The sequence below is a fragment of the Fusarium musae genome, chromosome 3 (genome assembly GCF_019915245.1).
Source record: "Fusarium musae strain F31 chromosome 3, whole genome shotgun sequence".
Classification (NCBI taxonomy): Eukaryota; Fungi; Ascomycota; class Sordariomycetes; order Hypocreales; family Nectriaceae; genus Fusarium; species Fusarium musae.
The window spans coordinates 2,184,708-2,207,163 of record NC_058389.1 but is presented as its reverse complement, the minus strand read 5'-3'; the positions used below and the strand labels follow the sequence as shown (position 1 = coordinate 2,207,163).

At 49.6% G+C, this 22,456-nt stretch overlaps 6 protein-coding genes across 6 annotated transcripts; 2 read left to right on the top strand and 4 right to left on the bottom strand.

The window, feature by feature from the left end:
* Positions 1 to 532: 532 nt before the first annotated feature.
* J7337_004143 (uncharacterized protein) lies at positions 533 to 2,004 on the bottom strand (the record flags this gene model as incomplete). Its single annotated transcript, XM_044821844.1, has 2 exons — positions 533 to 1,513; positions 1,579 to 2,004. The coding sequence occupies 2 exons, from the start codon at positions 2,002 to 2,004 to the stop codon at positions 533 to 535; spliced, it is 1,407 nt and encodes a 468-aa protein (XP_044683177.1).
* Positions 2,005 to 2,854: 850 nt separating this feature from the next.
* Positions 2,855 to 5,337, bottom strand: J7337_004142 (uncharacterized protein; the record flags this gene model as incomplete). The annotated part of the gene is made up of 3 exons (XM_044821843.1): positions 2,855 to 3,853; positions 3,916 to 5,100; positions 5,173 to 5,337. The coding sequence occupies 3 exons, from the start codon at positions 5,335 to 5,337 to the stop codon at positions 2,855 to 2,857; spliced, it is 2,349 nt and encodes a 782-aa protein (XP_044683176.1).
* Positions 5,338 to 7,832: 2,495 nt separating this feature from the next.
* J7337_004141 (uncharacterized protein) lies at positions 7,833 to 9,857 on the bottom strand (the record flags this gene model as incomplete). Its single annotated transcript, XM_044821842.1, has 1 exon — positions 7,833 to 9,857. One exon carries the CDS (start codon positions 9,855 to 9,857, stop codon positions 7,833 to 7,835), a length of 2,025 nt encoding a protein of 674 aa, XP_044683175.1.
* Positions 9,858 to 12,572: 2,715 nt separating this feature from the next.
* Positions 12,573 to 15,719, top strand: J7337_004140 (uncharacterized protein; the record flags this gene model as incomplete). The annotated part of the gene is made up of 4 exons (XM_044821841.1): positions 12,573 to 12,674; positions 12,732 to 13,072; positions 13,138 to 15,220; positions 15,270 to 15,719. 4 exons carry the CDS (start codon positions 12,573 to 12,575, stop codon positions 15,717 to 15,719), a joined length of 2,976 nt encoding a protein of 991 aa, XP_044683174.1.
* A 961-nt stretch (positions 15,720 to 16,680) lies between these two features.
* Positions 16,681 to 18,226, bottom strand: IDH2 (NAD-dependent isocitrate dehydrogenase; the record flags this gene model as incomplete). Its single annotated transcript, XM_044821840.1, has 5 exons — positions 16,681 to 17,472; positions 17,547 to 17,669; positions 17,750 to 17,836; positions 17,990 to 18,052; positions 18,146 to 18,226. 5 exons carry the CDS (start codon positions 18,224 to 18,226, stop codon positions 16,681 to 16,683), a joined length of 1,146 nt encoding a protein of 381 aa, XP_044683173.1.
* Positions 18,227 to 19,151: 925 nt separating this feature from the next.
* On the top strand, positions 19,152 to 22,391 carry J7337_004138 (uncharacterized protein; the record flags this gene model as incomplete). The annotated part of the gene is made up of 3 exons (XM_044821839.1): positions 19,152 to 19,476; positions 19,583 to 21,624; positions 21,681 to 22,391. 3 exons carry the CDS (start codon positions 19,152 to 19,154, stop codon positions 22,389 to 22,391), a joined length of 3,078 nt encoding a protein of 1,025 aa, XP_044683172.1.
* Between the last annotated feature and the right edge of the window lie 65 nt (positions 22,392 to 22,456).

Genomic DNA, 22,456 nt, shown 5'->3' with positions numbered 1-22,456 from the left:
TTGAAGGGTTCTGTCAATCGAACCCTGGCATCTAAATATGGGAACGGCGCACCAGGTATGGTGCCTACGGGTCATGAGATTTCTCCCAGGGGAGAAAAAGCAGAGATGTTAGGTGGTCCTTGTTCGGGATATTTTTTTGATTGATGTGCAGTGGAAGAGGGGTGGCCATGGCCCAAATTAAGCGAAGAGTAGAATGGAGTAAATCTCTTACGGAAAGATGCTGAAGGAGTCGTTGTATGTAATTATAGGCGTCAATCCTGCTTGCACGTACTCACCATAGTCATGCTGCATTGCTCTGAACGATGAGAATACACCCCTTGAAAGAAACAACGGGATCTTGAACTGCAATCTCTGATGGCATGGAACCAAAGGACAAAGATGAGATTCACAGTAGGCAACACGCATTCCGTGACATCGCGGTTATTATTCTAAATTATTAACTTTCCAACCCGTGGAATAAAAATCTATCTGGACAGGCGGTACGGTTGTGGCCCCGAGAAAGGCACACACACAGCCCCCTTTTCTTTCTATGTTAATATTGCGCAGCAGTCCCCCAGTTATCTTCCTTAAAGACCAACAATGCGAGACGATGCCTCACAAACAGTCCAAAGAAACCAGCAACAAGCTGGAGCATGGTAATCTCCAAGGCCAATCGATCTTCGCGGAGTGGCCCCCGCCAGACAAGCCAGAGGTTGAGGATGGTAAAGTTGCTTGTCTCGACAAACTGACCTTTTTCATCGATTGTCACTTTCACCAGGCGTAGCTTGTCGAGAAAGTGTAGGCCCTGAGCGACCAAGGGATGGGGTTGACGCTCAGGTGACCAGGGAGTCACAGACGGCTCCAGGAGGCCAGACCGGGCATTGAAGTGAGGAAGTCGGTGGCGTGGGCAAGGGATCAGACCGAAGACCTGGGGGCATGAATAGAGGAAGTTAAATATTTGGGGGACAAGGAGGAGTCCGAGAGTCTTTGAAAAGTGGCCAAGGATACCGACAACAGCAAAAACCATACCCGAGAAATAGCAGTAGGTGTCCCCGACAAACACCTTGGCAGGGTACCAGTTGTGGAGGAGCAAGGCGAACGAGACGCCTATCCACGGGAGGAGGAAGTAGAGTGAGAACAAGTGCGAGTCGGTAGCAGGGTGAGGGTATGGCGTAAAGAGGTACAGGCAATCGTTGAAGACGAGGAGAAAAGCGATGACGATGCATTGCGAGACTTCAATGCCGTTGATGCCAGCTAGCATGTTGATGCTCTGAGGGCAGAACATAGCAACGCACGCCATGTAAACATAGTAGAGAAACCCGAGATCAACGAGCTCGCCGAGATACGGCTGAAGCTGAAGAGGCAGGACGATAGAAGTGACGTCGAAGTCCACAAAGTAAACGACAAGAAGAGGGATGGAAGCCAGGCCGGGAATCCACCACTTGTGTCGCCAGCGAATATCGAAGAGATCATCACCAATACCGAGAAGTGCAATTGTTTGAAGGGAGATGATGGCACTTAGGAATGACGCAAGCTAGCGACGAGGTCAGTAAATCACCAGACATGACATGCATGCTTAGTTTAGGTACATCTGCGCACCTTGTTGTGTGGGAAGCGATGTAGAAAACGGCCCTGGTTGACGTGCTGAAGCTCAACGACGACATCGCGGTTTCCACCGCCACTAGTCGCGGCAACAATGTCCTTGTAGAAGGGGAATGGGATGAAGACGATGACGCTGAGGAGATAGACCGCAGCGCACACAGCACCCATGCACTCGGGGATCTCGGCACGGTTCACCTTGCTCATGTCGCGGCCTTGGAAGCCAGCACGCATAAAGGTAGGGCCTAGCCAGCGGATCATGGCGAAGCAGAGCGCAAAGGCGAGAACCGACAGGGCCAGAGACGCCATGAGGGGCTCGCCGTCACCATGGAGGGTGTTTGCAAGGACCGCGAAAGCAGCTGCAGAAACGGTCGAAAGTGTAAGTGTCTCAGAGCGAGAGAGTGAGGTCATCATGGTTGTAGTCATGATGGGCGCGGCTTTTGGCGTTGTAGTATAGGTAGTAAGTAAGTAGGTACTAAGGTAGTACTCAAGTTTGACGACGATACCTAGGTGCGCGATGACGATGATGATGATGGATTGGGCGATGCGTAATGAGGGTTAAGGGATCATCATGAAAGACGATATTGGGGTGAATCGCCAGCAGAAATGCGGCTGCTATGGATTGTCCAACACAATGCGCTCCGCTACCTATTAAAGTCTCTGGTTATTGTAGAGGTGAAGCTTGGTGACACGTTGTTACACTGCGGAACACGGCCGGGGGTGAATGTGGAGTGGCATGGCATAGGTACCTATGAATTACCTTACGCGGAAACACGTGCAAAATAAATTAAAGAGATTGCTACAAAGATCAACACCAGGGATTATCTATTAATCAGTCTTTGAAACTGCTCTTGTTGAGATTCATGCTTCTGAAATTAGTCAGTCAACAGAATTTCGTCCATCACTGACGTCTTTAGCCTAGAATATATGCAACATAGGTAATCATCGATTCATTCGCTCTTGAGGGTATATCGATATCGCTTCCGCCTTGAAACCAACCATCCATGTACAAGCAAATGATCAAATCTAAGGTAAGCGGAGAGTTCCTGTCCCACCCAGTATAGTAAAACAAAGCAAAGCAGAGCAGAGTAGAGCAGAGGCATCTAACTACTGAGCCCATCATCAGTTAGTTAAACTCCCAGCTGAACCCGTAATCCAAAGCGCCTGTGTCCGAAAAATCGTAAGGTAATCATTCCATCTAACTTTTGGTGCCCAATCGTCCCTTGTTCTTTTTGCGCATGTATCGGGTATCTCTGGTTCAATATTGTTGTCGTTTTTAAATCTCCTTCACAAAGCCCACCTCTACCAGACTATCAGGGTCAATATCCAAATTGGCCAGCTTGGTTCGTGAATTCTCTCGGATCCACAAGAATGCTTCAAGTGCTACCCGGCGTAGGATGCTGGAAATACTCCTCTTTTCTGGCCTTTGCACCCGCATAGTCTGTTTGCCCATGAGATAAACAGTTTGTGCCTCTTCGGCGGCCCGCAGTGCTTCAAGCTCTTCTCGAAACTCTGGCGGCATGTCATTCTCATCAGGCGGGAAAGGACCTCGGGTAATAAAGGTCATCAGCTCGTTGACAATCGTAGGCGCCAAGTTCGGGGTGAGAACGTCATCCATGTAGCCGTGTCGCAGAACAATACGATAGCATGAAGGAATTTTTGTTGTAACACGCGCAATGACGAACCGTTGGTCAGATGGAACCGTTGGCTGAGAAAGTGGGCGCATGTGGAAGAAGACGATCACCTGTGGCCTCGTCTGGAACTTCCGAACAAACTGCGAGAATACTTTGGGGATGTGATCACCACTTCCGCCCACTTTATCGAAAAATATTCCGAGTCCGGGAGCGACCATTACTTGTCCGCCTCCAAACTCAGGTGAAAGCCTCAGCCTCGTCGAGCGCAGAGACCCTTCACCTTGGATCCCCCTTGCTATGGAGTTGTTTCTCGAGGTACTCCGAGAGGACATGAGGAACTCTGCCGGGTCCACCATGTCCCTTTGCTCTGCTTCCCACTGCTGTTCTTTTCCCCATCGCCAAAGCATGACGAATGAGCTAAGGATGGCGGACAGGACCAGCGCAAACCAACCACCATCGGGCACCTTGTTCATTGCTGCACTGAGATAAATGCTGTCGAGGAGGATGAAGATGAGGAACCCGATGAGAACAATGATTGATGAGATACGCCAGATGATGAGTGCCACTAGTGACACCATGCAAGTTGTAATAAAGCTAACGATAATGACGCATGCGCCATAAGCATGGCCCAAGCTCGTTGTCTAGTTCAAGTCATGTCAGACGAGTCCGTTTCAAGGTGACACAATGAGGCTGGGTAACTTACATTGTTATAAACCGCTGTAACCACAACGGTACCGGTCATGAGCAACCAATTTGCTAGTGGCATATAGATCTGGTCATGGAATCGACGGCTGGTGTGGACAGTCTTGATGTGAGGAAAATAGCTGAGCCTCATCAACTGAGAAATGAGTTGGAAAGAGCTGGTGATCACGGCCTGGCTGGCAACAACAGCAGCGAGTGCGGCAATGATGATACTGAAGTACAGTGTGCTTTCGGGAACAGTGCGAAAGAATGGGTTGGTAAAAGCCAACCCAGTTTCATCCTGTGAAATATAGGCAGCTTGGCCACAATACGTGATCAACAAGCATGGGAATGCCAGGAATAACCATGAAAGCTGAATGGCTCGCTGCCCAAATGCACCCAGATCTGCAAAGAGTGATTCAACGCCGGTGAAGGCGAGAAGCAGTCCACCAAGAGACTTCCATCCATCAGAATCGTTTCGTATTAGGTATTTGAAAGCATAATGTGGACTGAATGCTTTGAGTACTGTATGGTCGTACAAGACAAGATTGTATATGCTGATGGAGAAGTTGTAGAGGAGCCAGACAACAACGACGGGAGCGAAAGAAGTGCCAATTTTGGACGTGCCAATGAACTGCAGCAAGAAAAGCGCAATGAGGATCGCACACGAGGTCCCCACGATAGCTGGTCTTCCCAGATCAGGTCTGATAACCTGAATCCCTTGGACGGCGCCCAAGACGGACTGGGCTGGTGTCAGAATGCTGTCGGCCACGACCATGGAAACGCCCAGGACGCCAACAATCTTGAGTACGCTCTGTGCAGCCCGGCTACGTTCCAGAAAATCCCGGGCCATTCTCCCAGCGGGTGCGAGTTCGGCGCCCGTCTCACGATCGAGGCGCACAACAATTCTTTCTGGGCCATTAGGATCGACGCGGGCAATATTGGCATATCGAGCAAGGAGAGAGTAGAGAGCAAAGGTTCCTCCTTGACCATCGTCGTCGGCTGACAGGACAATGAAACAATATTTAAGTGTTACGATGATGGTGAGGGACCAGATGATTATCGACAGAGCTCCCACGAGGTCGTGCCATGACGGCTGTTCGCTAAAAGTCGAACTGAAAACATAAAGGGGACTGGTGCCAATGTCGCCATACACAACACCAGTAGTCTGCCAGGCGAGCCATAATAAGACCGCGCCCTTATACGTCTTTTTCGAAACGAGAAAGTCAGACCTTCATACATAACGTCGCACATTTATTCCCATGGAGCCAGGACCTACCTGCTTCTTGTCGCGACACAAATCCTCGTGCTCGATTCGCTGGGCCTTTTCCTGGTCATGCAGGTCGCGGGCTTCGGGATCTGTAGGGGCGGCATCCTCGCTTTCTTCGGCAGCCGCGTTGACCCAGGCTTCTATTCTCTGGTTGCGGGCATTGTAGGAGATCATTTCGATCTGGAGGCGGCAAGATAGGTCACTTTGTGACGCTGGGTCCAGAGGCCAAAGGGCAAAGGCAAAGGGACTAAAACCTGGGGCTCATGCTTATATACTCGGCCATGTTCTGACTACCTACCTACCTTACCTAGTTTCGGATAGGATGGTGGTGGATAATGGCGAGCCTAATCCTAGATGAGAACGCCATGGCTAGGCGAAACTGGGCTTCCTGGTCCACTCTGCCAACAGCCACAAATTCTCAAGACTCGTGGACGGACGGTGAACATCTTTTTTGACTGCCAAGACGTCCATTGGCAAGTGTCGGCGGTGCTGATAGGTCCTGGCGTACTCGGATAGACCATCATGTCTTGAGCCTCTCCACCGAAGCTCAAGAAGGGTTTGATGGCCCGTTCTATCTGCGTGCTGAGGAGATGCACGCACGCATATGCAGGCTTGAGGCTGTGCGTGTCAAAGAACCCAATTTTCCCCTCACTTGCAGACGGCTATACCCACGCTACCACGATGTCGCCGAAATGCTGCTCACACTTGACTCAAAAAGATTCGAGAAACTGTCAAGGGGGGGGACCATTCCCTGGTAATTACTTTGAGTCAGTCCAATGACGTGCCGACATCCATCCGGGTCACCCTGATATCCTCCGATCTTGTACAGAGTACCTAATAAGCGTTGAGAAGTGCGGGGGGTAGTCGAACTGGCCCATGAGCACTTGTTGGAGATGGCAGCGCGTTGCGTTCGTACATACCAAGCGCCAAGACGCTTGGGTGTCTCTGCTCCTTGTAAAGAGTCTTGGCTGCTTATTTATTGCATATGCTTTCGTAACAGGGTCCTTCATCGGTCGTCCGAGAACAAGTTGATCGGCTTACCGAGTCTTTCCGTATGACGCTCGAGTCAGCTTTTGGTTGTATTTGTTGTGTAGCATCATGCACAACAGAACCCCTGCTAAAAGTACTCGTCAGTTTATCAGCTTTAGCCAGTACCCCACGTGAAAACTTGAGAGGTTTTGGAGTCTTGGAAGTCTTACGTTAAATAGTGTGATTGCAGTTCTCTCATGCCAGGCCAAGACTCAGTCTCTATACCGTCTTGTATCGGGCAATACTGTACGGAGTAACGGTGCATTTGCAGGTCGCGAAGCCATCCCCACCGTCACCACCATGTGCATGCAATGAAGAGGCCGATGTCAATGGCTGCGAGTCTGAAACTGACCTGTGTGATAAGTGGGTGTGGTATAAAAAGTGCCTTCCTCTCAAGGCCAGTTGCATCAAAAATCGGAGTTCGTGATTAGGTACCTCAAAGTCACGATCGCCATTCTCGATACCCTGCTCTGGTACGTAGGACCTTGGGTTGTTAACAACAAAGGCTGGCTGCTACTGGTACTTCAAAACCCCACAGATGCGGAGAAAAAAGACGCCTGCATGACGGGCGGCTGTCTACCTCAGGGACGGATGAAGTTGTAGTTGGGTGGCCAGTCGCTGGCCTTTCTCATTCGTACCTTAGGTAGAGGCATTCTGAACTACTTATCAGAGTCGATTGGCAATCATTGGATGCCAAGACTTAGACAGCCAGCCTTTGCAATGTAGATGATCATGCTATGATAAATTGTAACTCGTTTTATGTACTCCGTCAAGTCCGTAGAGTCTTTCACATTCGATGCTTGTGGATTAGTACTTAGATAGACTGCTAGGGTAGTATTCCGTCTTTGGTCACTCGTTTACCCCGTCTACCTTGCCCGTAACTTATAGTAGGCACCTAGCTTGTACTCCCTAAAAGCCGATTACTCATGATGTCTTACCTGTCGCTCTTATGAGTTCTCTCGTCCCTACCAATGTACAAAGCCATTCCCAAATTCCACCACAAGCAAAACCGAAGCACCTATGATAAACTTAAATCTGTACACGAGACCATTTCTGATATCATCAACAGGAGCACAGCCCGTGTGTGCGTCATGAGGATTGCCAAGATGAGTTCCAAGAAAAAGATGCATTTAAAAGCCGTCTCGGCATGAATTCTCGTCGTTCGGTTCTAAAGCATCCTGAAGATCCACTATAGGTACCCTCGCGGTATGAACTCAAGTTCGACGGGAGGAGTCGCCTGTCAATCCCTCAGTACTATGGTGCTTTATAGAACCCGATCAATGACAATAAGGTACCGTATCTCCTTGAGAACATGGGCACCGAATTTCCGCTACCCTCTCATACTATATTCATCAAAACACCGTAGGAAGCAACTTGGATAATAGCATTCAGGAACTGATTATATGCCCCTGCTCCTATTAAGCACCGAATTTCCTGTGCATAAACTCACCATCTGGACTAAAAGATGGCACATACCATTTTCCTGGGGAGGTGTTCATCAGGTATCTAGTTCATGTACGGAGATGCGGGCGGAGATTATACGGCGAGGCGTGTATTCGCCAAGTCTTTCCAGACTGCAACCTGCAAAATATATAGTACCATCAGGAGACGCCAAGTATGTGACTATCAGATGAGAGGCCTCAAACCAAGTCCCATGTAACAAGGTACGACCAACCCATTGCGCATCTACCGAACTTGGCAAGGAATTCTTTGCCTGTGACTCCCCTTGCGTCTTCGCGGTCTCCGAACTTTGTGAGAACAAGCAGTCGTACCGACTTACCCCGAGGCCCGAGATCGCTCGCATTGACGTCAAGCCAATACCAGTATCCATTTGTTTCCATGGGTATCATCTCTTCCTTCTGGCCATCGCCTCGGGGAAGGCAGAGGAGCACCAGCCGCTCCTTACCGCCACACATCTTTTCTGACCAGTGCTCGCAAACCTTTGAGTATTGGAATCGCACAACCTCGCCACTGTCAATAGGTATATGCCGCTGCTTCGGCTCTATACTGGACTCGGCGATGCCCTCTTCAGCTGTGGTTGAGCACATTCCATGGGGCTCGCCATCAATTCCTCCAGTATAGTAGTTTTCCCACGTGACTGGTAGGCCGTCCGCCCTGAATTGATATCGTGATTCGGACGGGAAATGTCTGAGGCCAAAGTTCTCATTGGCGTTGGTGAATTGCAGAGGAGAGAATTTGGGCTCGTAATTTTGCCCACTTACGTGTCCGGCACCCCAGCATGCGTCCAGTAACTTCCAGTCACCACCATCGATTCGCACTGCGTTCCAAGCATGTCCTGTTGGATCTGCTCTAGGTGGACGCTCACCCTTCTTGAGCGGAGTGTATCCAAAACCCTTCCCGTGACCGGTGACGACCACACACTCTAGACCAGCTCTGTTGGCGATCGCTTTGTATGTTTCCGCATAACCTGCGCATACGGCTCTACCAGTGAAAATTGTATCTTCAGCCGTCATATGCCTTACATTATTGCCAAAGAATGCGGCGGTATCATAACTAATGTTGTGATGGAACCAAGTAAAGATCGCTCGCGCTTTGTCAGTGTATGAGGGGAATGGACCACAAAGAACCTGAGCCAGATAACCCACCGGGTCATCCCTCGGCACAGAATCTCGAGGATACTGCGCAGCTACAGCATCTGGATCGCTCCAGTCCCGGCATATTAGGCATCCGTACACTGGAGCATATGGAGTGAGAGCCCGCGTCTCAAACGCTTCAATCTGGGCGGTTGAGGGTCGAGAAGAGAGCGGCACTGGCGGCGGTTCATCTCCCGATTGCGATCGGCCTGGGATTGGGGGCCGTGTGGGCAGTGCTGGCTGGGAGTCCTTGAGTTTGTCCTTGTTGGAAAACCCAAGTATCACGGGTGTCTTCGCTTTTGAGTTCACCGGCGTTCTAGGGGGCAACTTTCTGGGTTGCGGCGCCGCTTGTGGTTCAGGTGTAGCGTCTGCTTGTGGTTTTGCTGGGCGTGAAGGCAGCCTTGGTGGCAGACTAGGTCGAGCTGGAGGTGCAGGCTCAATGGCCCGTGGAGGCTGCGGTGACGGTGGAGCACGGTTGGGTTTCCCTGCCTCCCTGACGGCTGCCTCCTTTTCTCTTCTTGATGGAGGAAGTTTGGGGAGACTCGCAGGATCATAAGCAGGTGGCAACTTATAGCCAGCTCCATCAGAGTTGACACTCGTCACTGATGATGGAGGCCTGCCCGTAGATAACGAAGATATCGCCGAGTTCTGCGATCTTTCTGACGAGCCAGAGTTCCGCCGCACTGTTAGACTAGACTGCGTTGACGGTCGCCTTGGTGGTAAAGACGGAGCGGACTGCATAGTTGGGGTGCGACTTGGGAGCGGAGGCGGGGCTCGTTGTTGGACATCATGTTGACCATTCTGCGCTGTTAATTGTGGTGTCGATGCTTTTCGCGCAGGGAGAGGAGGAATTGCTGGATTACTCTGCGATAGTGTTGACGTGGTCGAAACAACTGGTACAGTCTGGCTTCGGGTCTCAATGGCTGGGCGGCCAGGAGGGGGAGGAGGCGGCGGTCGTTTGCGAACCGGTCCGGGACTTTGGCTTGGGGCACCTGTGAAACTCTTTTGTTTGTTGAGAGCAGCAATGCGCTCAGCTAGAGTGTTGAACTGGGGCTCCTCTGTGTCGGCCATTTTGATCCTCTAAGTCGAAAGCAAAGTTTCAAAGTTTTCGTATTCACAATATTTACTGACACAGGAGGATCAAGGCAGTGTTGAAAGGCACGATGATATGATATCTTGGGCTGGGAATGTAATTCTAAAGACTCAGATGGTGTATACAACAAAGATAGTAACGACAGAAGTGGAAGATGTCAATAGGAACGACAGTCAGAGTGAGCATGAGGATGAGGATGGAAGAAATACGACAGACGATGGAACGAGTGACTGATGGGTGCCTTGGGTTGACCGAAGCGCTGATTCAAGGGGTCCAGAGGGATCGAACATAGCCACACAGCCCTGCAGGTGGAACCTGAGGGCCGCAGTTTAGAGGGCGGGGAAGAGTGATAGAGCACCAGTTCCACCAACTACAGTTTCATGATGCTCTTAGAGCCAACGTTCGTTCCATCAGATTAAGAGAGCTGTTGGTCGTGATTGCACTGACCGTAAAATATACGAGCGTCATAATATACGAGCATACACGAGCGTTAAATTATTTAATAACTGGCTGTTGTACTCGTCGTTCCACACAACAGTCTGCCCTCCAACCATTTGATGACTTGGCTCTCGGCAATTATGTGCCTAGACCCAGATGCTTGTGATGATCTAAGTAATCGAGATATTTCCCCCTTTTCTTGCTCTGCCACGTAATCAAAATCAAAGATCAATGAATTTTCTTCCATATGAGACCAGTCAGTGCAATGTTGTTATTACAATTACATAGGGTACAATATCAGCGCTCAACGACCACGTCGTTGGCTCGCATAGTCAGCCTTATTTAGAAGCGATCCATGCAGAGAATGAATGCAGTGGTCAGAACATCGTACTTCAAAATAGAATGGAAGGGGCTCAGCCTGGCTACAAATGGTAATATCTAGCAAATAAGTGTTTTCTTGCTTAGGACCTTTGATTTTATAAAATCCCATCCTATAACTTATAGAGAAATAGAAGATTTCAAAACATAAAACAAGATACTAGACTAGGGGTGCTAGGCTAACGGTGGGGGCGTTTTCCGGACAACGTAGATACCTACCTACCTATGTAAGGACTAGTGTATGTCTGGACGGACGGGAGATCTAAGGTAACGTTAGTCATTAGTTAGTTGCACCCAAGAAACCAGGATGCGGATTAGGGAGACGTAGTGTTTCATGTGATGACCATGATAACTTGAGGCTGATAGACTGACAAGCAGGGATCTCATAGTTGAGGGGCATAGCATCACTTGAAATGAACCATGAAAGTCATATTCATTTCCACCCTAGCTTCAATTATGTGTCGTCTTGGTCAGTGTGCCTTTATCGCAATTAGCTACATAAGAATAAAATTTTGCTGAGGTAGATAGATATCTTATAGCAAAACACACTGAATTATTTGCCAGAACAGAATTGTCATAAGTTGATGTGTATCAACTTTAAGGATCAAAACTTAGTAGGAGTCATACTTCGTGCTCTATCTGTACGACTGTTGGCTTTCTCAATCAAGCTGCTGAAAAAATGCATAGCAAGTCTAATGTTGCCACGTGTGTAGGATGAAGTCAGTGAAGAGTTTTTATGAATCCATCTTCGGGCTCTTTAACGTCAGTGGCAAAGTTAGCTGTCTCTGTTTGTGACTCATATAGAGTTAGTATCTCTATAGCAGTGACAACTGGCATAAGATATGTGTAGGTGTCCAGATGAAGTGTCTGAAAGCCATCATCTCTGGTAAACTCAATTTACTATAGCTAGGTAGGAAAGAACTCATAGCTAGGTATTTAAAACATGATTCTCTAGTTTCGTGATTCTGTGTAAAACCGTGGGTGCCGTTAACATGCGCTGTTACACAACACCATTTGACTGTCAAAGACAAATCAAGCATGCAGGCACTTTAGACGTTAAAAAGGTTCAGATCTCGCCAAACTCCAACAGCTAACTGAAACACCTGCACTGCTAGGAGAAACAATACATCCAACCTACCTACCCAAATCTAGGAAGACAGTCTATCTATGCTCCAGACCAGTTAGGTACCTATTCAGCGCAGAAAAGCCAATCTTGGGTGCTGGCAGTTAGCAAGAGCTACTACCTTATACCGTACTACCTTAGCTTAGGTAGGTACCTTACTGAGGTAGACTAAGGTACCTACGGTAAGCTTCTCCACTGAGCAATGCGCACTGGTCAGAAGATCCTAGCTGGTCATCGTTGATCCGCCCCGCACTAGCCGCCATTCACAGCCAACCAACGACCAACAATTCAACTTCAGCTAACGTTAACCTAGAACTTGAGACTTGCGACTACGACCCCAAAGCGGCTCGCGACTGATTTGACTGGGACTTGCTTGGATTTGCTTCTCCTCATCCTTGCCTCATTTCTTGTTCCGTTCCCTACCTACCTACTCAACTGAATGATTCTATCTTCGTACACGTCTCCCTATCCCGACCGTCGCTTTGGCATCTCTCTCATCTCTTAGGCCCCAGTTTATAGCCTCCTTTTTAGCTCCTGCTGATCGACGCTATCCATTCGAGCACATCCTACATCGGCGCATCTGCATGCCCAGCGCATCGCATCGCATTACCCCAGTCGCATCGTCTGTTGAGACGAAGGTCGTTCCACTGAGGGAGGACCTTCTCCTTCTGCTCCTCGATCTATCCATCTGCTTCATTGTTCTCTCCTCGCCGTTGAGTAAGCCTAGTTGCCACGCTGCCCCCGCTCGATCATCATGGCTGCCGAGGCCACCGGCAATGAGGCTGCCACCCCGCCCAAGCGCAGACTCACCTTCCTCGATCTCCCAGCTGAAACCCAGCATGACATCCTGTCGCATGTTCGTGACTAGATTCACAATTCTGTACCTCTTGCGACATTGCTGACGACCCCATAGTGCTCCCAGTCTGAGTTGATATGTTGCGCTCTTGTATCTCGGCACTTTCATGAGTTGGCATCTGCGCAGCTCTATCGTAGCTTCAACATCCTCTTTCCTGACGACGATGATGTGAGGTTCGAATCTCCAATCGATGGCCTTGCGGGTGGCCTTGACACCTTCACTACGAGCGAATACAACTACGCGAAGCACCTGAGAGAACTATCTATGGATACAGTGAGCACTGGTGCGAAGGCCGAGCATGCCTACAAGCCGTATCTGTATAGTGCCAGTTGTGGCAAGTTCCTTAATACTTTACTCTATCTGACTCTTAAGAAAGCCAAGTCACTTGAATCTTTTAGGTGTGTTCCACAGCCTGGTGTATCTGGTTTCTTGGAAAGTCCTTGATCGCTAATTTTCTGGCCAGGTGGAACATTCGCGTTGAGTTGAGCAGGCCTGTCTTTCGTGAGCTTCACAAGATCAAAACTTTGACAAAATTCCACATTCGCCTCCAAGCCGGGGATACATACTACATCACACCACCTCCTCTCCCTCTCAGCATTGACGCTCTACCTCCGGCCTCAACTCACTGGCCAGATATCCCCCCTCCTCCGCCTGGGCCTCCCCCAGGAGTGTTTTCAGCCCCACTGGCCGGTGCCATGACATCTCTGCCAGTCATCACCTCACCACCTCCTCTGTTGCCACCGTCCAAGCAATCCTGCAAAGCAAAGGGAAGTAAGCGAGACTCTGTGACACAGGAGCCCCCAACGCTCTCGGGTTTTAAAAAACTGAAAAGTCTTTCCGTTCTCGATATCGACAATCTCGAATTGGTAACGGAGCTCAAGGCTTGCGTGCGAAATTCTTCCGCCACACTTACCGAACTGCAACTTTCTCTTTCTGATAGTCTGGGCCTACAAGCCAGACGACCGCCACCTGACTCGGACCCAGACGATTCTGATGTCGATGATGAGTTTCAGGTGGTTCCCGTTTCCCATAACACCAGCTTCGACACTAGTGGCCCTGCGAAGACGTTTCGCTCCCAGGAAGAGCGTAAACTTCAAGAGGGCATACTGGGAAGAATATTTGATGTCGAGCCTTTTATTACCAAGAAACCTGCGCTTATCCAGAGTCCTCGCGAGGCGGCAACCAGTCAAGAGGATAAAGCCGGCACTAACGACAATTCAGAAGATCCTCGTGAAGAATTTGTGTCATCGATCCGCAGTGTTTCAACAAGACTTATGTCACATATAAATGGCACTCGTGACTTCTCGACAGCCCAGCAGGATATTTTGGACGTGATTGAAAAGGCAGCAAGAAAATACGTGGATTCATGTGAGCTCCCTTCTCAGTCGAACAACGAACCATCCGGTAGCACCTCAGCGGCACCTGAGAACGATGAGGGGCCACAAAGTGATGAGAGTGGTGGATCGAAGCCAACGATAGCGGAATCAAATTTGACCCCATTGTCTAAGAATAACGACCCAAACAAGGATACATCACCAGACGATATCGAAATTGAGCATCTGGATACCATAGATGAGTTGGAGGTGGATTTGGACGAACAACAGACCAAGGACATTGGGGAGAAGGAAGTTGCAGTCAAAGAATCAGAAACTCCAGAAGCAGTTGCTGGTCCCTCTGGCTTACCCTCGAAGACACCGGATGCTAACCCAGACCCATCAACGACGCCAGGGCTGAATAAAGCACACACAAACTTGGATACACAGCGGGTGAATTATGAGTCCCTACTGTCAAATCTACAGCAATTGCAGGACGAGAACGATGCTTTCATCCAGAAGATCAAGGCGATTCGTGTGCAGGGTACTGCTGCTGAGTTGGAACAGTTCAAGGACTCCGTAACACAACTAAGAGAACTAAGTCAGGAAGCTGAACATATCAGAGGCGCGATCAAAACAACTCATCTCGAGATCAAACATATTGAGGATCAAGTCTTCGGAAAAGCTCAAAACAACGACGGCGAAAAGTCACGACGCTCGATCGACGAATACCTACGAGACACTCGTGGCATTGCACTAGAAACACTGAGCATACATCTCATCCCTGTAAAGGCGTCCGTTTTATCTAGAGCTATTGACCTGAAGTGCATTAAGAACCTGACCCTACTCAATGTCGGTAATCAGGGCCCAATCTGGACATTGCTCTCCAAAGAGAACAAAGTCTCACCATTGGCCTTACGGAGTGTCTTTACCGACAATGTTTCGACCGCATTCCTCAACTGCATGTCCCAGCTTGAAGAATTACACGACTTGTTCTTATTGGAGCGAAGCACTAAATATAAGCCCGAGAGTTTCGCACCACGAACTACCGTCACGATCGACCAGATCCGTCGGCTCGTCCTAAAGAAGCACATGCACTCACTCAAGAGACTCATGATCAAGGACGAGTCAAACAGCAGCACCTGGGATGCAAATCAGAAGGCAATGATACTTATATGTAACCGTGGTGTGCAGCTCGAGGAGCTGGCTCTTAGCATGAATATCCATGCAGTGGTAAGTTGGTATTATCAGAAGTCCGATTAGTCACTGACACCAATATTAGCACGCCTTCATGCAGTATTTCGCTGGACTAGTCAACCTGCGTGCTATAAACATCCTTCGATTCAGGAATAACGACACATGCATATGGGTCATGCGGGAGATTCTGAACTTCATCGTGGATAATCTCTCTCACCATCCTGAGCTGAAGCTGGAGTGGATCGCTATGGAGGACGATCGTCTCGACAGGGTCATTCGCCCTACGGACGCAATTGAAGAAGGTGAGAAGAGAAGAGGCAAGGGCAAAGAAAAGGCTACGGTTCATCCACATCACAGCAGCAACAATCTGCCTGTGCTACCATCCTGGGGTTCCGATAGCGAAAGTGAGGAGGACGATGATGATGCCTCGAATTGTGGAAAGAGGCTTCGACTCAAGACCGTTGGAGTCCTGCAGTTCTATGAGGTTTGGGGTGTCAAAATTTTTGATAAGGAAATTCGATCTGGTCGACTATGAGGTTTAGAGAAACCTCCCAAATGTGGAGTTGCTTTTGGTGACAAATGCTACCAGGGTGCGATAGCAAGACGGCGCAAACGGCTCAACGGCAATGCTTTGGGTTTTTGGATCAGGGCAAACTGGATGGGATAAAGATGATGATGGATAAATGGGGCCGGTGAATCTGGACCTGCATGTAACTTACAGAGCGTCACTTATTTTTGCACTTTACATCAGGCATCTACAGCTTCTTAGTGGTGACTAGGGCAACGCTGAACCAGAAGCGTAATAAGACAAGTCAAAATACGATTCAGTACGTTCAGTCAAATCATATCTTTTCTTTGACGTCGTCAATTTGATCTAGCTGGATGAATGGCGTTGGCCGCTTTTCTTCGTGAATCTTCTTCAGTACAAATAGTAGTGTTCCACATGTAAGGAAAATACTACAAAATCCTATAGGATACAAATGCCACCCTTCAGACTTGTATAGAGCAGGGTGTAAGGAATAGTTCAAAAGGGATTCGGCACAATGGTATAAAATCTCCAACAAAGCCGAAACTGGGTTTGTGAGCTGTAGGGTAACCAAAGCTTCTTCGATGCAAACATTTGGCCCCAGAAGGATATGAAACTCATGATGAATGAGCAGCATCATGTAAAATCATAGTGATACATCAAAGAAGTCTTACCTTGAACTAGACGTAAGCATTGTCATGAGAGCAATATGAGAGTGACAAATTTTAAATTTTGACTATATTGTTACCAATGTTGTATTGCATAGCTCAGGCATTATCTTGCACTGGTTCTCATCTCATACACTATTTTTGTTGGTCCGCATCATCAAGAGCAACTCCGTAACTTAATCATTTCGCCGTGCCTGATTCTAGGTCTGGTACACTCAATAAGTACACTGCCCTTAAAAAAAAGAAAATCGCGTATAAACCCTCGGGTGAGGAGGCAGGTATCTAAACTAAAGGATGTATATTTACAGCCTTGAGATGATGGCAGCGGCGTATTCGTTGGTCTTGGCCTTGCCGCCAAGATCACCAGTGAGAGCCTTGCCTTCGGCAAGAGTATCGAAGATAGCGGTTTCAATGCGGGAAGCGTGCTCTGTGAGACCCATGTGTCGCAGCATCATGATGGAACTGAGGAGGAGGGCAGTAGGGTTGGCAAGGTTCTTGCCAGCAATATCGGGAGCGGAACCGTGGACAGCCTCGAAGATGGAACACTCGTCACCAATGTTACCGGAGGGGGTAAGACCGAGGCCGCCGATGAGACCGGCACACATGTCGGACAGAATGTCGCCGTAGAGGTTAGGCATGACAAGGACCTTGTCGTTGTAAGGAGTGGGGTCAGTGACCATCTTGAGGCAGCTGTTGTCGAGGAGCTCAGCGTCGAATTCAATACCGGGGAAGTCCTTGGCAACCTCCTGGGCAACCTTAAGGAAGAGACCATCTGAGAGCTTCATGATGGTAGCCTTGTGGACAACGCGGACCTTCTTGCGGCCAATGGACTCGGCGTGCTGGAAGGCGAATCGCAGGACACGCTCGGAAGCCTCACGGGTGATAAGCTTGATGCTCTGAACGACGCCATCGACGACAACATGCTCAATGCCAGAGTATTCACCCTCAGTGTTCTCTCGGATCAAGACGGTGTCGACATTATCATAAGGGGTCTCGTAGCCAGCGACGGATCGGCAGGGTCGCAAATTAGCGAAGAGGTTGAACGTTCGTCGGAGAGTAAGGTTCAGAGAGACATGTCCCTTGCCAACGGGGGTCTTGAGAGAGAGATGTTAGCCATTCGGTCATGAGAGACACGCAGACCGTGACAAATTTGTGTATGGTGACGTACAGCGAGGGGACCCTTGAGGGCGATCTTGTTCTTTTGAATGTTCTCAATGGCAGCATCGGGGATGGCAGTCTTGCCGTCCTTGATAATGGGGGTAACGTCGACAGGCTCCCAAGCAATGGGGGTCTTGAAGAGACCGTGTTAGCATAACTGAACTGTTTGTGTTTGGTGCGACTTATGCGGGTGGGCGAGTTGTCATGACGAACCTTTGCGGCGGCGAAGATGTCCTTGACGGACTGAGAGATCTCGGGGCCAATACCGTCACCCTCGATCAAGCTGACCAGGAAGTTGCCCTGCGCGACAAGTCAGCAAAAACATCTCCTCAATTGACCGAAGCCAAGCATTGTGTTGAGCGAGACTGAGTTATTTTATCTCGGCACCTTGCTCGGCCCAGCCGAGCGCTAGGATCATCCAAAAGGTGTTTTATGAGGGAGCGCAAAACGTACATTGGCATCCTTGGTACCGTTGTACTTGGCGACTCGTTCGCCAGAGGTCGAGTAGCATCGGTTCTGTAGAGAGGGTGTAAGCGAATGCCCATGTTGTGCCCAAATTGCATCCAATGTTTGGATAAATTTGGGGTAGTTTTGGTGGTGATCTCATACGTAGAAGATAGCGGCGCGGGGAGTAGCAGCGCGCAGGGCTTGCCTGGAGGCGGGAGTTCGGAGAGCTCGAATGGCCAGCATTATGAAGAGGAGCGAGCAGAGAGACTAGCTAGCTAGGTAGACAGAGCTTGAGAAAGAAAAGGCAATGTAAGGCGAGGATTGGAAGAGAGGGTGAGGGTATAATGGGAAGAGCGTGACAAGAAAGATCAAGAAATAGAAAAGAGGAAAGATTAACCCAGGTCAATGGAGGAAAACAACCTCACCCAAACCCAACCACAACCACAACCACACACACCCCAAACCAGACCAAATCCGAATGGCCAATGCTGCATTCATGGCAGTATAGCCACAGGTTGACAGTCTGAGCAAGGCCACTAGCCACTGAAAACAACGGTAGGCCAAGGCATTTGCGGCGCCTAGCTCCACTGGCCCTCCACTTTTTCGCGCCTTTTACAGTGGTTTCAAGGTTTCCTTTCGGCTACAGCCTCGTATCCCGCGCGGACTTCCGCTCCATTGCTAGGTACAGGTTGATATTTTCTTCTTCTTTTCTTCCCGTCCTTCCACGGGAGCGTTCACAATCCAGAAGCCTTCTCCGAGCAACGGGGGGCCGGTGGGCACCCGTAGTTCACCTGATGTTTCACAGAGAAACCACAGAAATGCACGTCACAGCAATAAGTGACGCCACAGCTGGACTGCCACACTTGAACCCCACAGCCCGGGCATTCATTCATTACCTGGCCATTGCCCAGCCACATACACCGTGCCTAGGAGGTGTACCCAGGATAGGTACCTAGCTTCTAGCTCATCATAACACTAGATATCCAAGCACCTATTCACAGCAACATCATCTGTGATATAATAGACCCGTGCAACATTGCGCGTGTGACATTCGTTGTTAAACTTGTTCCCCAGACTAGAGAATAGTTCGCAAAGATAACTGCGCCGACCCTATCGAGTATGCGACTGCACCCCTAAGTTCTAACTCAAGACCATCATCAGAATCACCATGGCCGATACCGAGCGTACGATCCTCGATTTTTACCAGATTCCTACTCTGTATCCTACAGAATGGCCAGCTGAGAAGGACCTGGAAGACTTGGACGATGATGATGAAGGCGAGAAAAATGCTGCTATAAAACGAAGACAGTCCCGTTATCAGGCGCTCGAGAGAGCCGTGAGCCAACGAAGGAGCAACATTCCCAGAGAAGACGACCAAGGAGGTGTTGGAAACATTGTTCAAAAAGACGAGCCGGATCCGCTAGGGACTACCGATAGCGTCGTCAGAACACTGAAGCATCTTGGTCTGCCCCTCCAAGATGACCACCGACTACGTATGCTCCCGTGCCATGACTGTACGATTCACGGATATGATAGATTGACGGCGTGTGGCTAAACCAGGCAATCGATTCCTACTCTCCTCAACAACATTTTCGCCAGCTCTCTTCCTCTCCCAGATGCATGCTACTGCCGACACTCGGAGTCTTCTTAATGGTCTCGATGTTCTATCACAATCCATCGATCAAAAGTCAGCGTCCCTCAAGGTCCTCGTCGAGACCAACTTCGAAAGATTCGTCAAAGCCAAAGCAACAATAGATAATGTCTATAAGGAGATGAAATACCGCGGAATGGAACCACCTGACGCCAATAATGCGCATTCCAATGCAGCCCAGCGTCGCAGTTATCGCAATAGTGTGGCGGGCGGTGCTGGGTTAGGAATCAACAATCCTCTGACATCTCCTAATATTGACACGCGTAAAAAGAATGCACTGACAAAAGAGAGCGAGTACGGCGTGCTGGGAATAAAGGGCCCTCTACTGGAAGTTTCTGCAAAGGCTGAGGACGTATGGGGGCCTGCTTTAGGAGGAAGAGAGAAGGAGGAAAACCTCAAAACCGTTTCAAATCATCTCACAAGATTCAAGGACTACGTTGAGCTGAGCACGTCGATAGCAGACAGCATCAAACGCAAGGACTATGAATCTTTAGTCGACGAGTTCAGCAGGGCAAGGAAAATTGCAGACGAAGCTCGACGATTGACAGAGGAAATAGGGGACGAGACACCAACAGAGCCCCAACTTTACCAGTTGTTGATAGCGGGACGCATGTGGTACGATGTTGACCAGCAGATACGCGCCTTCAAACGCGACATCTGGAAGAGGCTGGTCACTCTTCACACCGCATCCAGGATGGATGGCACAACTGGCCGTATTCAAGACCAGCATATGGAACTCATCGGACTGCTTCTTGAGCTTGGCGCCGATGACAATCCCATCTGGGTGTGGCTCTTGAGTCGATACGACCATTTGAAGGGCAAAATTCAATCGACAGCAGACCGCTCAAAAGTTGAGATCGAGGTGCTTCGCCGCCGGCTGGCCAGTAACGATAAGCCGAACCCCAATATTATCGCTGCGCATCTTCGATCCCTAGGAAGGCCGGTGATTGAGGATAAACCTTTGACATTCGACTCGCCTGAAGTAATTGAGCTCTGGGAGAAGATGTTATCGTTCCTCAACAGTCTCCTATCAAGTGAAGGTATTCTGGGTGAGGTGATAGAGTTCTGGCAGACAGTGCAGGGGTTCATCAATGGGTCTGCTCAAGCCGCCCTCCCCGTTGGATATCGCGGCGAGTCTCGGCATCACCATGAACTCTCACCGCAGAGCGTTGACGAGTTACGAAAAGGAGCTGTGGAACTAGTGGACTTGCTCCGAGAACACACTTATTCATTCTTCGTGGATATGCCTCCCGAAGATGTATCACTGCTATTCTCACCAATCCCCAATACGCCAGCCCCGACGACGCCCGGATCCGCCGCATTGTCGTCTCCAAGAGATCCTCGCTTTAATTTCGATCCAAACAACATGCCTCCTCCGTCGCCCAAGAGGGGTGAAGTCTGGGAAAAGTTGGCATTCTGGCCTCCGTGGTCTAATTCCATCAGCGGTGTTCACTACCTGTCGAAGATGCTGACTTTAGTTGGCGCTGGAGCTGGCGACCTAGCATGTATTGAGCCAATAGAGTCCGGAGAAAGCCAGGTGATTGATCGCCTTAGGAGTCTTGTTGGGGGTTCCCGAGAGCGATGCGTGACAGCTTTGTGCGCAGCCTGGAACAGAGATGCCGAGAATATTAAGTATGTTGAGGACTGGCAGCGCTCGGTTGAGATGGGGGACGTGACACGAATGCCAGCTAGCTTCGCTGCCTTCGAAGGAGCAGTCCTATCAGGCATGCAGAAAATACTCTACATCCCCGACGCCATGTCCAGGTCAGGCTCGGGAGATATTGTCTTGCCACCTCCGACCAAGCTTCTCATGATGGTCCGCAGCCAGTATGTTACCACTCTGTACAAGGCATTGAGTGGCATGGTCGAAAACGCCGAGCGCTCTTTGAAGAAGACGGAGGACGACTGGTTAATCGATAGCGAGAGATCGCTTGCATTGGCTGCGACGCCGAGCATGGCAGGCAAAGGAGCATTGGACTCAGGGGATAGAGTAGGCCTTCTACCACCCACTTCGAACGAATTCACTGTACTGACAATTTTATTTAGAACATTCGCATGCTCATGACCCTGAGTAACCTGTCGTCATTGCGGTCACAAGTAGTGCCAAGTCTCAACTTGCAATTTGAGAATGCCTTCTCTGTCAAGTTGACTGATGAGTCCAAAAAGATCCGTGAAGTTCTTGGACAGATTCACGAACGACTTTTCCAGTCCTACACGAAACAGTCAATCGAAAGGCTTCGCGATGTCATTCAATCAGGCATCTCAGCCCCTGACTGGGCTCCTGGCCAAGGGCAGCGTACCCAGACAGCTAAACCATATGTGTACGAGGCGCTTCTTACTCTCGTACTTGTCCACTCTCAGGTTTCTACTACTGCGCCGGCTCTTACAGTCGAAGTCTTGTCATTCCTCCTCGAACAGACGTCCACCCAGCTCCTAGAAGCCTTCCGACGTCGGCCGCGATATACTCTAGAGGCACTCATGCAAGCAACCCTCGACGTAGAATTCGTTGCCCAGACCCTCAGCCACTACACTTCGGAGCGTGCTTCGGAGCTTCAGAGCCAGATCTATCAAGAGCTTGATGCACGTACGGACAACGAGGCCCGCGCACGTCTCCAAGGTGAACTGTCCGAAATGCGCAACGTTCTCAAACGTCTGAGAGAAGCGAGCAAAAATGAATTTGCTTGCTTCAAGAAGCCAAAAAGGCCAGGCCACGGCCCCAGCAGAAATAATAGCGGACTGTCCGGTATCTCAGCCTAGAAGGCTCAGGATCCGTATATTTCCAGCATATCAAGCAACCAAGAGCTGGAGGATGATAGTTACAC